General features: G+C 40.6%; 1 protein-coding gene across 1 annotated transcript in view; it reads right to left on the bottom strand.

The window, feature by feature from the left end:
- Positions 1-17900, bottom strand: part of ABCB4 (ATP binding cassette subfamily B member 4) — a 66989-nt gene extending 49089 nt beyond the window's left edge. The window contains exons 1-8 of the mRNA XM_081102569.1: positions 17789-17900; positions 17517-17602; positions 13796-13850; positions 11229-11379; positions 5190-5247; positions 3726-3917; positions 2475-2646; positions 1081-1205 (exon numbers count right to left, since the gene is read on the bottom strand). Of these exons, the coding sequence (XP_080958695.1) occupies positions 1081-1205; positions 2475-2646; positions 3726-3917; positions 5190-5247; positions 11229-11379; positions 13796-13850; positions 17517-17596 (833 nt within the window). The 5' untranslated portion in view covers positions 17597-17602; positions 17789-17900. The remainder of the gene's footprint in view (positions 1-1080; positions 1206-2474; positions 2647-3725; positions 3918-5189; positions 5248-11228; positions 11380-13795; positions 13851-17516; positions 17603-17788) is intronic.

A 17900-nucleotide genomic window follows, 5' to 3' on the forward strand; every position in this document is an offset into this window, starting at 1 on the left:
CTAACTGAAATTTAGCATTTCCTTTCATGATCAATGCTGGCAACAAACCACGGTAGTATGAGCAGTAACTGTGACTCTGTTGCCAATAGAAATCCCAGATCATTTTCCTATCATGTTACAATTGCTACAAATATCTTTAAATATATTTTACTCACACCCCAACTTCAGAACTAGAGTACCTGTCAGACCAATGGTTAGCTCTTATTATTTAACTAGTGGCCCAGTGCACGAATCTGTGCACATTGAAAGGAAATTAATTAGAAGAAAGATTTGTGCGGTAATTATGTTACCGCAAAAAATTACATGTCAAAATAGTATATATAATATAGTATTATAAAATCAAAACACGTGTGTGATTGGTGCCAGCGAGAGCTTTATTTATGTATTGAGAGTACATATACTGCGAGTCAATGTTTATTTTTAAATTGCCAGTGCACGTCATATGTACCGGCTGGTCAGTAGGTCGGACAGTCAATGAATAAATCATGATGCAGTTCGCGTTGAATGTCAACAAAAACAACCAAATTCATGATCGGCAATGACAGATTGAAACACACGCATACAATTGGCACCAGCGAGAGCTTTATATGTATCGCGCATGCACGAGTCAATGTTTATTTTTAAATTCCCAGTGCGTGTCATATGTACTGGCTGGGGGGTTAGATGGTCAGAGAGATGTATGGTTGGTCACTTAGCCTTATATATATATATATATATATATATATATATATATATATATATATGTTAACAAAAGAGACATATTTATTAGATTACAATTTAAAAATATTTTGATAATTGAACTTCAATATAATTGGTTTCCCTGGTAATCCTATTTTGTTTTATGCATTTGAAACCATTATTTTAAGGAGGGAGTCCATGGGCTTCATCAGACTGCCCAAGGAGTCCATGGGACATAGAGGGTCAGAACCCTGCTTTAGAATCTGACGTTAAACTCTAGCCATTAGTGAAGGTGCCTGTCTACTGTGGGGGAGTTTTAATATGAGGAAAAGGAAAGTGGCGAACACATACCACAAAAGCATGAACAACAAAATGTGCAAGTGTGCAAAGAACCTTCCTGACCTTTCCAGCTCTTTGTTCTGGCCCCCAAAGGCTATCACGGTCCGGATGGCGCCCAGAGCCTCTTCTGCCACAGCGCCTGCTTTCGCATATGCAGCTAGTTCTTTGTCACTAAATGCCGAGAGTATCTGGAAAGGAGAGAAACATTCATGACTTTTGTAAGGGAGGGACGTTAAAAGGCCAACCCTTAAAGTTACTCTTTCTCCCCCAACCCTATCCTCTACTAAACACGGAAGTCAGGAAGCAAACGGCACTCAGTGCGGCAGCAGGGGCTTCCTCCCCTCTACACAGGCCACTCAGACCCACCCTGGTGACATGCTCCCCAAGAGCACCAGGAAAAGGAAGTCCACACGTTCCTCTCTAGAACTCGTTTTTGGGAACAGTTCAAGTTCCCCATCTATTACGGTTTTTTTCTCTGTTGATTGCAAAATAAATGAAAATAAATCTTTACTGCTTTGAAAGGATTGCCCATCCTTTCCTTAATTTTGCCATGATTTTTAATGACTATGAAAGAATATTTCCAGATGTACTCCTGGGCATTCTACTGAATAATAAGATGGCTAACAAGATATTGTGGGAGAAAGATAAAGGAAGAATAAAAACAAAATAGATACCAGTAGTTTATTAACACATTGCGGACGGATCACGAGAATTTGCCAGCTTTGTTCAGTTCCACTTCATATTACACAGTGTTTTACAAAGTATCATACTTTAAAAAGATGTTAGTTTGTAAGAACATGTAATAAGTAACTTCAAAATGCAATGGGTATTTAATTTTAAAGCGTGCCTTTAACATTTATGTAAAGCGTTTTTATACTCGTTCAATAGAAACTTATCTGGCCACTGGGTAAAGCTAGCAGTAAAACTACTGGTCCACAATGTGTTAAGTAAATGATCAATTCCAGAGTGAGCAAAAAATGCTGGTAAAATTTCTCACCTGTGGCTGAAGTAGAACGGGTTATGTGTATTTTACTGTAAGGCAAATGTGGCAGAGTGCCACTCAATTGTCAATGTAACAATTAAAAATCAATCAATCCAAACTTTATTTAAATTTTTCATATTCACAGAATAGTTCAGAGGTATGTTATATTTTAAAATTGTGTTTCCTCAAATAAGGACACAAACCTTACATGTAACTTAAGATATTGTGCCAGAAAATTTACCAAAGAAATAACAGCAGTGTAAAAAATCTGTAACTGAAGTAAAAACGGTGACATTTTGAATCACATTTGAAATAAATTTTCTTAGTAAAGCACCAGATTAACAACCTGCTTCTAAATGTGGTTTCAACTGACACTTAACACCGATTTGCACAATTACAAGCACTGGAATCCTGCATCTTTCAAATAACTGCAGATGTGGGTTCCCACCTGTGAAAATGCCCCCGTCTCACATACCTTTGCCCAAACAGCTGCAGAGAGTCCCAGGATAGGGCTGATGGCCATTATCACAAGGGTGAGCTTCCATCCTCTCATGAACCCCACTATGAATCCTGCAAAAAACGTGGCTATTGCTTGAAAGAACATTCCAACCTTGTCACCAATTCCTTCACTGATTTTGGAGATGTCACTAAAAAAGATCACACCTAAGTGGTTACAGGCAGGAGGTCTTCGGTTAGAGCGGTGAAGCAGACATCTAACAAACACAGACAGGCCAGACTGTTCAGACACTGCAAGCCTCTTTCAGAGTCTTAGCCTCTCGAATGATATTTTCCCCACCTAAATACTGTACAAAGGAAGAAATTCAGGATTAGTTCATGCTTCTCAGACATTAATATCATTAAAGTGGATGCTATTAAACTCACAAATCCTATACAAGAAGCATTAACATTCTGAAGATGAGCCAGTCTGACTAAAAGCAGAAGTTAGGAAGAGCATTATGATAATCGGGAAGTGCTTCTTCCATCTACCGTTGGCCCTGTTTTCCATCCACTCGATCCTCAACACGGCAGCCAGTGTGATCCTTTGAAAAGGGAAGTCTGAACAGGCTACTCCTCAGATCAAAACATTCGCCATCGCTGCCCATTTCACTCAGAGTGAATGATGAAGTCCTGACTGAGGCCAACCAGGTGCCAAATGCCTTGACCTTCACTCCTTTTTGACCTCATTTTCTCACTCCACTCTCCCCAGGACCTCCAGTAAGAAAAGTCTGTCATCTATCTCCCCCTACTGGAATGTAAGCAATAAGACGGCAGAGGTCTTTGGGTCACGGGTATATCACAAATTCCTCGTGTTTGGCACATAGTAGGCCCTCAAATTGATGAGTAAGTCGAGTCAGCAATTACTAAGAAGAGCATCTTTGTGAATTCATTCAATCATGAATTCATTCATTCAACCATCTTAATTGACTATGTAACGTCTGCCAGGCCGTGTGGTAAGCTCCATGAGAGATAAACAAGTATACAGGATGTGAGCTCAGTCCTCAAATAAACTTACTCTATAACTAAGGAGAAAAACTAACAGATAAAGAAAATATGCTGTGGCATAGGCTGTCAGTGCTAGAAATCGCTGTCAGATCATCCATCTGTTCTTGGTATTATATCAGATACTTAACCTAGTACTTTTTCCATTTAAAAATCCTCCCATGACAAACGTTCACAGTTAGTGGTTAATCTCTTCACACAAGTATAACAGTAACTATACACTTACTCTGTTAGCCGTGTATTGAGTTCAGTGGTGTCGTTGATGTCAAACCAGCCTATTTCTTGTCGGAGAACAGCATGAAAAAACTCTTTCCTAATTTTCCTAATCTGTCGGCCGGCTGCCAAAGTCCAAAATGAAACTTGTATATAGGCAGCAATGAGAACTGCAGCACCTAGTCCTGAGTAATAATATGCATATCTGGAAAATATTTAGAAAGTTTCTTTTATATACTGTTCTTTATTCATCTCTTTCAGGAGCAATCTTCAGAATTGGGAATAAATAAAATTATGTAGGCCATTATAACAAATACATATTAAAGTTTCTTTTTCTTTTCTTAGATTATAAGAAGACAAAGGCAAATTGATTTACTTGAATTATCAGCCAAAGAAACCAGATAAATTTTTTTGGCTAACTGCAAAAAATAGTGGTGTTAATGAATCATTTTAAAACTAATATTGATAATTTATAGATACAATTTGATTCTTTTTTTACAATTAATATTCTAGACTTGCATATCTTGTACTGAAAAAGTTCACTACTGTTCAACATATTGCAAATGAAGTAATAAACAGGTTGACCATGTTAAATATTTCTTAGTTAAGTTTTCTAATATTGTTCACACAAAGAAACAAGAAAACCCTCTTTCTATTTGGCAGAATTTGGAGGTGGTATTTAATAGTGTGCTAAAATTTTATATTAATTTGGAGTGAGGGCTTAACTAAATTAGAGGAAAGTTAGTATCTTTTATTTTATAATATAGTCTTATTGATTTCAGAGAGGAAGGGAAAGGGAGGGAGAAATGGAAACATCAATGATGAGAGAGAATCATTGATAGGCTGCCTCCTGCACCCCCCCTCCTGGGGATTGAGCCCACAACCTGGGCTAGTGCCCTTGACCAGAATTGAACACGGGACTCTACAGTCCACAGGCTGGCACTCTATCCACTGAGCCAAACCAGCTAGGGCGAAAGTTAGTATCTTTAAAAATAATAAATTCAGTTTGAATAATTTCAAGTTTACTTTTTATATAATTTTACAAACATCTTCCAGATAGAGCCTTTCAGGCCTGCTATCACATACAGATAGTACTCATTTATATCAGCAACTTTAATTGATATGTTAAACACACAAACATTATGTTACAGGCTTTTGAGATTTCCACTATGAAGGCTAAAATGGCAGGGAAATGCCATAAATGACATTATTGGATCAGCTAACAAAATTGGAGTGCAGGTGGTAGATTAGATCAAAATAGAGTATCAATATTAAATTTACTGAAGTTGATAACCGTACTATGGTTATGAAGAAAATATCTTATTCTTAAGATCCACACTGAAGTATTTATTAGTGAAGGGCTTGATGTATGCAACTTACTTCAAATGGTGGGGTTGGGGTGGTATAAATTATAATAATAGGTTAAAGAGTATAACAAAAGGTAAAGAGTATATATATATATATATTAGCCAATTACCTAGTCATTTCTTCTTCCAGAATTCTGCCTGGATTTAACATTGACAATGTAAAATTCACTAAATAAAAACAAAATGAAACAAAAATGAGACATTTTTGAAAGGTTGAACTATTAATAGATATTGCTGGGTTTTAAAACTCTTTTCTCTTCACTTTACTCAAGGAAACAACCCAAGGGTTTAGGTGCAGGACATGGAGGCTCCCGATGGGGAAGATAAGCCCTCCCAGGTTCTTCCCCCATCCTACGGGTCTGCGGCCTTCAGCAAAGCAGCTTCCTAAGGCAGTAGAGGAGCCTCAGAAGGCAGAGGAGGAAAAAAGAAACGGTCCAAACAGAAAATACAGGATTTAAGGGGCCCTCTTTTCTAAGTGGCTCAAAGGACTTGACAGAGACTTGCTCCCGTAAATTTTATTTTAATATATGTGTGTTTTCCCTGACATGCTTCCTCATAACCTAAGTAATAGAAAGGCTGAATTACTTGCATTGTAAAGGAAGAAAACCTCAAGACAAGATCTTAATGATCATTGGCAATGAGTCATCATCCTGTGTTCCATGTCTTGCTTACTAGCAAAACTGTATTCTGGTATTTTTAAAGCAGTATTAATTAGAAGGAAATATATTATCCATTAATTTGAGCTAATTTGATAAAAATGTCAGCGTGCTGTCCTGGTTTTCATTATAGCTAGCATTTATTGAAAACAGTTTACATATATTAATTCACTTAATTTTCACAACAACCCTCTGAGGTAGGACTGTTGCAGAAATCCCCATTGTACAGGTGAGGAAATTGAGGCACAGAGAGATAAAGCAATTTACCCAAAGTCACACAGCCAGCAAAAGGCTGAGAGTTCCAACAGTGTACTGTACAGCTCCTAACACTATACTATGCTGAGTGATGCATGTGGTAATCACTTATTTTCACTTTTTAAAAAACCCAACGGGGGGGGGGGGGGGGCGGGGGGGTGGAAACAGACCATATCTATTGCATCCACAGAATAATAGGATAAAGTGTCATCACTATGGTACTGGTGAGGAAACATACCAGGGTAGGTATTTCCCATCTCCCATGATGCTAGGAGAGAAACTAGTTAATCTTTGTTCATCATGTGTAAACAACCCAGAGGTCATGTTTTCTGGGTTCTGTGTATCCTCCTTATCTTCTTCCAAAGGGAGATAAGGTTGAAATTTATTTAAAACTTAAACTACTCTAAGGATCAATTACCAGGCATAATTTTTCCCCTCAAGATTATAAATTCTACTGATGTTCACAGTAAAGTGCTTATTACTCTAGCTCTCCCTCAGCTATCAGATCCTGGAGGAAACATGCCCTATTTTACTCCCGTTCTTATCAGGTCAGTTCTGTGTGTTCATTTCCTTCTGAGTTCTTAAATATGTACCTTTGATATGCCAAATTGGAGCTTTGTTTGGAATTAGAGGTAGACAAGCTATCCTAAAGCTGTGGTACTTGTAAAATCATTGTGCAAAACCTTGGGAAACCTCCAGGTATATGTATACAGGGCTAAATTTTTAAAATATATTTTTATTGATTTCAGAGAGGAAGGGAGAAGGAGAGATAGAAACATCAATGAAAGAGAATCATTGGTTGGCTGCCTCCTGCACAACCCCTGCTGGGGATTGAGCCTGCAACCCAGGCATGTGCCCTTGACCAGGATTGAACCTGGGCCCCTTCAATCTACAGGCCAACGGACTATCCGCTGAGCCAAACCAGCTAGGGCTGTATACAGGGCTAATTTTTTCCTTGAACTTAGAAATCTTAAATGAGTTTTACTCTCCTCCAACACCTATCTCAAACTTTTAAATTCTCTCAATGAGGATATTATAATTGAAATTGATCCCCCCTCCTAGGAAATAAGAATTTATGGGCATTCCAAATTTGACCTGCTTCTTTCTTGAGTCCCAGGCCGGTTCCAGATCTGGTGTTCTAGATCTAAAAATCTCCTGGGATTCTAGATCTGGACAGGGAGTAGAACTGTTCTCTCAGATGCTACCTGCTATGCTTCTGTCTCATAAACAATCTCCAAATAGTTATCTGGTTTGGGAGTTCTTAACACTATCTGCCTGTTAAAATGACATGGGGAGCTTGAAAAATTACAGATGTCCAGGCACCACCAAAACCATAAATCAGAACCTGTGACTGAGACTAGAGATCATATTCCTAAAACTACCTCCACTGGATTCTAATGCGTCCACATGGAGAACTCTCACTCTCATCTGCCTGAATGCCTCCCATGACAAGGGGATGGGGAATTCTTCGAAGCTGCCTATTCATTTCTGAGAGCTCCTAGAACATTCATCCATTTTATAGATGAATAAACAGAATTTTAGTTATTTCACTTCCAAGTTCCCACAACTAGTTTTCCCCAATATTAATTGATCATTTACTATGTTCCAGGCACTTTACATAAACCACCTCATTTAACTCTTTACATAATACATCTCATTTAATTCTATGATTACCTTCAAAGATGAGAACTATAGAGGTTAAGTAACCTTCCCAAGGTCATGCAGTTGGTGAGTGAAGGGCCTAAAGAATAACTATATACTTTAAGGATTACTTAAGGAAACATTGCATAGGGAATCCTGACTGTCACTTATGAGTCTCAAAGTAAATCCATGTCTGTCTTCTTCAATTCTGCCTAAAATTTCTTTTATCATATAGAAATATTCAGCACAAAACAAAGAGATGGTATTTGTCCAGGTAGCTTAGCAGCATACGCAGTTAGTTAAGGTAACAAGGGGCTCAAAATGAATTTGCCTCTTTTTTTAAAAAAATATATTTTTATTGATTTTAGAGAGGAAGGGGGAAGTAGAGATAGAAATATCAATGATGAGAGAGAATCATCGATTGGCCACCTCCTGCATGCCCCCCATACTGGGGATCGAGCCCGCAACCTGGGCATGTACCCCTGACCGGAATCGAACCCAGGACACTTCAGTCCACAGGCCGATGCTCTATTCACTGAGCCAAACCAGTCAGGGCTGCATTTTCCTCTTAATCTGAGGGCAATGCAAGGACATGCAGAACATATTGATTTCCCCAGACTATCCTAGATTATTACAGTCACATAGACTTGGCATAAAATATATCAAGTTCTTGATACTCTGCAGAAAACTGTTTCTTATGGATCTGTCCTTAAGGTTTTGGAGCAGAATGTTTTATGCATAGTTTCTGCACAACTGAGTCATTGTGAGGGAATGACCTTGCCACGGAGTGACTTTATTCTGTTGACAGGGATGGTTTCTGCTCACAATAAATCATTGTCAGACCCTCTTGTAATTTAAACTGGTGTTTTCTTCTAACATTCCCTTCCCATTTAGGTGTCCAAGAATCCAACAGTTCTAAAGAATGGACTCTAAATAAACATGATCTCTATGAGATAAGCTAGGGAGCTCAGCTAAGTACTCTATCTTCTCCCAACTTCCAAGATGGGTGCTAAACTCGACAACTCTAAACATATCAATGATCTCTCTGGATCTAGAGTGAGTATGAAATGTAAAGGTTTTGCTCTCGCCAAAGAGATATGAGAATATTATTTTTACAAACTACAAAAGAGTGGACATTGAAATTAGAAACATTGGAGGAACTTCCCCTTCCAAGTCCCCTCCGACAGCCAATAGGCCTAGAGACAAACGTGGCTGTGGAAGACCAAGGGTCACAGCATGTGGAGGCTACTGAACATAAGTTGGCAACTCTGCTGAGTTTAGCACTCCAGCAGTCACAGGTCTGTAAGCGACTTGCTTGTACCATTCCCCAGAGAGACCTTGAATTTGGTCCTGGGCACAGCACGGGCCACCTGTCTGCCATGTTCAGCTTCAAAGCAATTCAGTTGCATAATTAGAAACAAGTAAAAAAACACAAGCAAACTGCTCCAAATAAGAAAGTTGTAGGAGTATTGTGATATTCTAAAAACAAGACTAATAAAGTTAGCACAAATGCTAACTTATCTGTGATGAATGTGTTGCATTGTTTTAATTTGATTTTTTAAAAAGTTTATTTGTGATAAAATTAACCATCTTAACCAGCTTTAAGTGTACAGGTCAATAGCGTTTAGCCTATTCACGCAGCTGTATAACCAATCTACAGAACTTTTTATGTTCCAAAATGCAACTCGATGCATTAAACAACAACTCCTAATTCCCACCTCCCTCCAGTGCCTGGTAACCACTATTCTACTTTTTGTTTCAATGAACTTGACTACACTGTATACCTCATAGAAGTGGAATCATACAGTCTTTGTACTTTTGTTACTGGCTTATTTCACTTAGCACAATGTCCTCCAGGTTTATTCATGTTGTAGCATGTTTTGGGAGTCCCTTCCTTTTTAAGGCTATTATTCCATTGTCTGGTATACCACATGTTGTTTAGCCATTCATCTGTTAATGTGAATTCTTTAAATCCTGAATTGAAACCAATTTTGGATTAATTTGCCTGAATGTGGACATCATCCTGCTTTATACATCTACATAATCAAGCATAATAGGCCTATAGAATTTCTAAAAAGTCAATAGAAAATTCCTACCCTTCATTCACTTAAAGATTTTTTAAACTATCCTAAATTAATTCCAATTTTACCTTTCTGGTATTTATGTTAAAATTCTGGTCACTGGTTAAACATAGGTAATCCACTTAACTTTCTCAAACACGTTTCTTTTTAAAAGAGAAAGCAAAATTATTCACATCTGGCAGTATACTGTATTTATATGGTTGGTCATGATGAGCATGGTTTGGATGGCAGAGAGACCTGGATTTGAATTCTGTCCTCATGCTCACCAACTAAGTAACTTTGGACAAGTTATTTATCCTCTCCTAGCCTCATCTGTCACAGAGGATAATATTACCCACTGTGTAGGACTGTTCTTGTGAGGGTTAAGTGAAACGGGACCTAGCAGATAAAAATGCAATAAAAGATTGCTATTACTGTGGTTATTTTTATTATAAAGAGGGTCTTATTAGAGGCAACGTACTTGAGAATTAAAAAAACACACACACACTGGTTTTGTAAGAGCCTTCCTTAAAATTCAAAGGATGCTTTTACTTTCTAAAAGGCATTAATGTTTATCACTATTTATGTAAATAGGCCCTCTCTTAGGTATTCACACTTGCATTCTACAGTGCTAATGAAATATTACAGTGCTCAGTCAGTGAACCCTGAAAACTCTTACTGAATATTCTCTAAATGATGGGGGTCCACTTTTTCTTAGGTTCTTTGCTAGGAAAGCTACCTTTCCTTTATTGGTATTTTGTCCTTATATTCTACCATCTGTGTGCCAATAAAGTTCTATTCAGTCTTCTCCAGTATAATGCTCACACAGAGGAATGAAGTCTTAGGGTTGGTACAAAGCATGGAAGTCTTCCTCTCTATGTGGAATTTGACTAATACGAAAAATAGCTATGTCCGTTGGAACCTCACACCCATGCTGTTGCCACAGCCCCTCTTTAGATGACATTAACTTATGGGACTCCTCCGGCCCTTCAGTAATGATAGTCCTTTTGGTGTGTCTGCATCATTCTCCTATTGAATCCATTCACCCTTTAGTGAAGTGCTACATCAAGTTTTAACCAACCTGGTTGATCTAAATTTAATCACAAAAAAATGGCTATAATTTTAACAAAAAGGGTGGGGAAGAGAAAAAAGAAAAGCAGAAACATATCTATAAGCTGAGCACAGTTAGGAAGCACTGCCGACTAACTGGTGTATTCTGAAATTCACCAGGGATCACTAATGGGATGGATACTGTTACAGTTCCCCCGTCCTAAAATAGAGCGACTGCCCGACTTTATTTAGAGGCAAAGCATTCTGTATATTTCCTCATCCTTTCAAACAGCAAACACCTATTTCTTAAAATTTAAATGACTATTTGAGGAATTTTCTGAGAATTTTACAACTTCCATAATATCTAAAGTCACCCAGATGGCTAAAGCATTACACAAGTACACAGTGAAGAACAAAATCTGTTTCTAATCCTTCATGTACTTAAAAGAGTACTGTTCATTAAAAAAAAAAGTTGAGAAATGCTTACCTGGAAAGGAGAAGTTTCCTGCAGTAATAACAAATCTGTCGGTCATTTCTCCAAATACTATCATCATGAGGGGGAGACCTGATCCATGAGCTATGGCCATGATTGTGCCCAGGGACATAAATAATTTATCCTGCCAATCGGAGTATCGAAACTAAAAAAAGGAAATAAAATAATACTTATTTTACCTTGTGGGATAGAATTTCCCTTTTCCACAATTCCATGTTCTTTGGATTTTTATTTAAGGTCGGCACATTTGCAATAGTTGTGTAAAATTCTCAGTGTTGTGTTCAAGTCAGCTTATTTTACTTAATAATGGCCCCAAGTGCAAGAGTAGTGATGCAAGAGACTCAGAACATGGAGGTGACTAGAAACTGCATGAAGTGCTCAGTGCAAAGTGTGGGAGATGACATTAGAGAGAGGGAGAACGGCCGTGGCCACACCAAGGACCTTGGTCTTAGTACTACCCATGTACAATGTACTTAGTACTATCACTTAGAGGGGGGCACAGTGGAGCGCACAACACCCAAGAACCAAGCAGCTGATCAGTGTCACAATGCTCCAAAGACTTCTCCATCACTGTCTCATTTTAGTCCTCTCCAGTTTCTCACTTTCCGCATTTTAGATCAATGGTTCTATGGCTCTTTCTTTATTCTTCTTTCCTCTGCTGCCTTTCAGACTGCATCTTCATTCTCTTAATTTTCCACTTCTATATCTTCCCTCTGTCCCTTACATCTCTCCCCCCTTTTTAATATTTTCCTTCTACCCATTTTCCTCACCCCACCTATCCCCCTTTTGGGGACAAGGAACGGTCATTGGGAGAATGGGTGATGAGTCAGACTTGGCAGCATGGGGTCCTTGAGAGCGAAAGTTGGGTCAGACAGGGCCAATATGATGGGCAGGCTGAGGTCAGACACACATGGTGGGGAGGGGGAATGTGTGCAAACTGTTCTCAGAGAGTTCCCAAAGTTCCGTATGGGAAGGCCAAATTCCATCATCAAACACACAGGGCACGCCCAGAGTGCCAACAGAGGCAAAGGGTCAGAGCCAGGTGGAGCTTGGGGCGAAACAAGGGGAGGAGGTAAAGTCAAGAGCCAATGGAGAAGGGTCCCTGTAGTTGCTACAAAAGGGAACTGTGTCCCCGAGGTTCAATTTAGTGGCTCCTGGGGAGGGAGACGGAGCACTTGGGTCTGTGGGCTACAGTGACAAACACAGGATCGGTAGCGGTGTACTGTTCTCTTTACTGAACATTTACATGACATTGAAGAATGTTTTAAGTGCTTCCCAAATTGCTAAATAAAAATTTTTGTATTTAAGTTTAAAATGACACAAATTTCATAGCAATATCCTAAGTAAACCTAGGTATTTGTCAGTGATTTTCAACAAAACAATGCATTGCAAACTCATTTACAGTACAGTTTTGTAAATGTCTAATAACTATGTTGTATACCTGAAACTGATATAATATTGTATGTCAACTGTCATTGAAAAATAAAAAAGAGAGAAAAAATAGGGGAGAAAAAGAGTAGCATTCTGTCCTGAACCTCTTTCAGGACACAAAAAAATATCTATTCAGAGTTTGAAAAAGATTACATTTAAACTTAATTTAAATTTTAACTTTTAAATTCAGATAAAATTTTCCATGTTTCTACTTTAAGGTTTGGGGTATTTTATTTTATGTAAGAGGCAGATTTAAAAGCAGTGCATTAAAACCAGAACTAGTTTTACTATTTATTCTCGAAAGCATTCAATTAAAAAACAACAACACCTCTTATCGAGACAAAAACATAATGAGAATAAGGGAAAGAGAATGAATAGGGGCTTTGTGACATGGGAAATCTTCAATGAGGCTCGAAACCTAGGATGTTTTGCTGTCTTTTCACCCATTTACTTATTATGGTGGGGAATTCAACTGATGCCACTTAATACCAACTTCTTTCGAGTAATGGCTGTCATCATTTGAAACACATATTCATCAAAAGTGAGCAAACATTTTCTTGGGCTGCCTCTCTGAGACATATTACAAATGAAAAACAGATTAGACTTCTTCCAAAAACATGTTGGCTTGCCTTGTACCGGCAGAAACCTCTGAGGATTGTGTTGCACACAATCTAAATCCCTAGTAGTTACTCTATATTTAATGTTTTCTTGGATGCCAAATGTGAACACAGATTTCTTATTTTAAATTTTCTATGATTAATGATCACGCTATATGCAATCTTATTTTAAGCTGAATTTGTGGGTTTTTGTGAAACAAATGCAGAGATATGTTTTTTTCTGAAATGGGTTAGTTTGTTTGGTGCTACAAACACAAGTCCTATTTTCAATTTCCCTGTGAACCAGTCAGCTCTGCTCTGTTTCACAGCCAGCCTACCCCTGCCTCTTTTATCATCCACCTTGAGAATATGAGCCGTGACTGCAATGAGCCGACCTAAGACAGCGCGGGTGCAGCAGGGAAACTCTATCGCTGCCTGCAGACAGTCTTAAAGTCCTGGCTCAGTAACTATCGATTCAAGACACCAAATCTGAACGAAGGAAAGAATGATCACATTTACTATTCCATAGCTTACCAATGTTAATGGTCCAATTAAATTCACTTTCTTCGTTTCCTTCCTGTCTTGGCTGCTGGAAAAAAATATATAATTGCTTTAATTTAAAACTGTTACAAATATTTCACAGTCAACTGAATATAAATTTCAGTAGTTATCATATTCAACTTTTATAATATTTCTAATATAAAACAGTGATGGCCGCAAATTATAAAAATTATCCAGTTTCACAAATACTTTCAAGGCAATTCCCTTTTAACTAAGGTAACTGTCCAAGGTACTACAGGACTGTCTGGGTAAACAGAAACGGTCACGGGCCTCCCAGAGCTCAAACACAGAGGGAAGATGAGCATGTTAACAGTGCCTGCCAAATGGATGGCAGTAGTCACCCTTCCCCTATCCACAGTTCTGCCTTCTGCAGTTTCAGTAACAGCCAACTGTGGACTGAGAATATTAAATGGAAAATTCCAGAAATAAACAATTCATAAGTTTTAAATTGTATGCCGTTCTGAGTAGCGTGATGAAATCTCACGCTGTTCTGCTGCATCCTGCCCAGGACGTGAATCACTTTGTCCAGTGTATCTATGCTGTAGATGCTACCCACCTGTCAGTCACTTAGTGGTCAATTTGTCAGTTATCAGATTGACTGTTGTGCTATCACAGTGTTGTGTTCAAGTCAGCTTATTTTACTTAATAATGGCCCAAGTGCAAGAGTAGTGATGCTGGCAATTTGGATATGCCAAAGAGAAGCCATAAAGTGCTTTCTTTAAGTGAAAAGGTGAAAGTTCTTGACTTAATTAGGCATTTTATCATATCACATCATCACAAGAAGAGGAAGGGTGAGTACAGTATGATAAGATATTTTGACAGAGAGAGAGGAGAGAGAGAGAGAGAGAGAGAGAGAGAGAGAGAGAGAGAGAGATCATTCATACTGTGGGGGCAAAAGTAGGTTTACTGTTGTGAGTGCTCGAAACTCAGAGTTTATTCTTATTTGTTATTTATTAATTATTGTGTTATTTTCCATATGAATAACTGTAAACCTACTTTTGCCCCACCCACAGTATATTGTTATAATTGTTCTATTTCATTTAGTTATTATTGTTCATCTCTTACTGTGCTTAATTTATAAATTAAACTTTATCATAGGTATGTATAGAAAAAACATAATATACTAATATAGGGTTTAGTACGATCTGAAGTTTCAAGCACCGACTGGAGGGTCTTGGAAGATATTCCCCATGGATAAAGGGGGACTACTGTAAATTCTTCTTTGGCTAAAGAAACATATTGTTCTAAAAATACGAAAGGCCACTCTTCTAAAGGGTGTGGGGAGTGGTGTCAGGAAATCTTGTTTACTCTACATTCAAAACACATCCAGAATTCAACCACTGCTCACCACTTTCATTGCTATTCCATTAGCCCAGGAGAATGCCTGCCTAGCCTCTCTGCTTCCACTTACTGGCATTCCCACTTGATGTACCTCAACACAGCAGCCAGCCCAACTCATCTGATGTAAAAACTCGTCAGTCTATGCTGAGCCTCTGCTCTAAAGCCTACAATGGCTCCCATTTTTCTCAAGTGTAAAATCCAAAACCCCTACATTGGCCGGTAGGGCCCCACACAATCTGTTTCCTTGTTACCTCTCCGACCACACTTCCCACCGCCACCTCTGCTTCCTCTGCTCCCACCACCCTGGCCTCTCTGCTGTCCTGTGGACACAGCCAGCATCCCCCCCTCACAGGGTCTTCACACTCTCAGACGCCTCTGCCAGGAAAGCTCTCTTCAGACACCCACACTCGCTCTCCTCTCATTTCTTTCAAATCTGTGCTCAAACACTGCCTCCTCAATGAGACCTACCTTAACCGCCCTATTTAAAACTACACACTACTTCCTTGTCACCCTCTTGATGTCCTTACTCTTGACTGATGTTTTTCCATAGCATTCATTATCTTCTAACATTTACTGTAGTTTACTTATTTAGCCTGTGTATTATTTATGTCTGCCCGCCACACAATAATGTCAGTTCATTCCATGAGGGCAGAATTGTGTGTGTGTGTGTGTGTGTGTGTGTTTATAAAATTCATTTACTTGGCTTAAATTTCCTGGTAGGTGATAAAGTTAACTCATAAAACTTGATTATTTAGAACATTTATTTAGAACAAATTATTTAGAACATTTGCTAAAATCAAAGGGCAGACATCTGCCACAAACCATGTTTATAAGAACGTGCCACAGGCAATAGCCGCATGACTGGAATAAGCATATAACGAAGTTTCCATTTTCCCTAGATGACTGAGGTGAGTTTAACTTCCTTTGAATGCAGAAGCTTTTTAGAAAAATTAGCCTCATTACATTTAATTTCATAACTTTACAGGCTTATTGTCTTCTTAACTTCCTGCATTCCCTTTTGAACTGTTTTCTTCTCTCCAGCACAAGGCTGTGAGCTCCATTTCTGAGAACTTCCTTCTGGTTCTGGATGTTACTGCATTTTTTTTTTTTTCCTTCAGGGGTAGCTCCTTTGTACACTTATCAAATGTTCAGCCAAGGCAATACATAAATAGCCTTCCTGGTGAAAATGCCACCTATTTATAGAGTCACAGTCAATCCCAGACTAAAGTGCCAACTGATGAATACCGGATCTTTCCGGTAGAAATTCCACCATACATCCGTTTTCCAGTTCTACGGGCAAACTAAACTTTCCATGAATGAGTGTCACGGTGGGTACTCAGAAGGAACAGAGCAGTATCACTGGAAGGAGAAGCCAACAGACTAAAGCGATGCTTCGGTCCCAACATCAGATAGGCATATTTCAGTTGGCTAATCAGGCCCCTTGCAGCTTGAGGACACACTAGGGAACTTGATAAATGGGTCTCCCTGGGTGATGACTCCGAGACACGGGTCATTTAGTTCTGGATGGCCTGGTGTGAACTTAGAGGCCATACATAACTGCCTCATAAACTATTCGAGGCTGAAGGCGAAAATGATTCACTATTCCCACAGTGAAGGAGGAAACAAAGACAGCACTCCACTGAACGGCCGCTTCTGCTCCTGCGAAGGCCTGTGAAGTGCAATTAACAGGGGCCCCCGGGAACCCAAGAGCCAGCGCGGGGAGAAAGACGCGCAAGCAAAGGAAGCCCTGAGCTCCCCCCTCGCCCCCCTTGAATTGGAACAAAAACTGATTTGGAAGCGCGGGGTACGGAAGAATGAGGCTGCCCAAGGCCCCCCTCCCCACCTCAAGGCCCGGGGCTGAGAAACACGGAACCCGCCGGGCTCTGGGAGGAGGGGGAAGGGGTAAGACGAGGAGGAAGCGGACTAAGGAGGGGGAGGAGGGGGAGGAGGGAGACCGGCTTCCCGGCCCTGGATCTAAAAGCGCAGCCATCCGCCGCGAGTGTTCGATGCTCTATAAGCATGAAAAAGCAGATGATGTTTACGAAAGTTGTTTGTAAAAGTTTTGAGTTATATAACACCAGGATTGTTATACAAGAGATATTCCCCGAATCACCCTGACAAAGGGAAGCGGGCGCCTGGAAAGGCAGCTTCTTCCCGAGCCCGCCCGCGGCGCCAGGGGCCGCAGGGACATTCCTCGGGAAAGGTCCGGATCGCAGGCGAGACCCCCCCCCCCCCCACAGTGGCCCCGAGACCCAGGCCCAGGCATCCAGCAGGTTTTGTGGACTCCCGTCCGCGGCCGGATTCGGCGAGGCCGAGTCGCGCGTAACGGGACCGGGTGCCCGCGCGGCTGTACCTGCTGCTGCTCAGCTCCAAGTCGCCTCCCGCTCTCCTGGGGCGCCGGGCCGTGCCGTTCCTTCCCGCCTCCAGATCCATCGCTGCCTGGGGAGAGAGCACAGCTGCAGTCCCAGGGCCCCCGCCCCGCAGCCGGCCTCCCCGCGGCCCCCGCCGGAGGGGTCCCGCCGGGCGCCGGGGTGCGGGGCCGGGGCGCCGGTGTGTGGGGGGGTCCCGCCGTCCTCGCCCCCCGCCCGCCGCCCCGGGTTCCCCCGCGCGCACGGACTCCCTCACCTCGGACCTCCCGCGCCTATGGCCGAGCCGCCGGGCGCCGGGCGCTGCGACCAGGGGCCTGGACTTTGCTCGCGCGACTTCGCCCCCGCCCCCCGCGCGTCGGGGCCCAGCG

This window comes from Myotis nattereri, assembly GCF_964212035.1.
Source record: "Myotis nattereri genome assembly, chromosome: 11".
Taxonomy (NCBI): domain Eukaryota; kingdom Metazoa; phylum Chordata; class Mammalia; order Chiroptera; family Vespertilionidae; genus Myotis; species Myotis nattereri.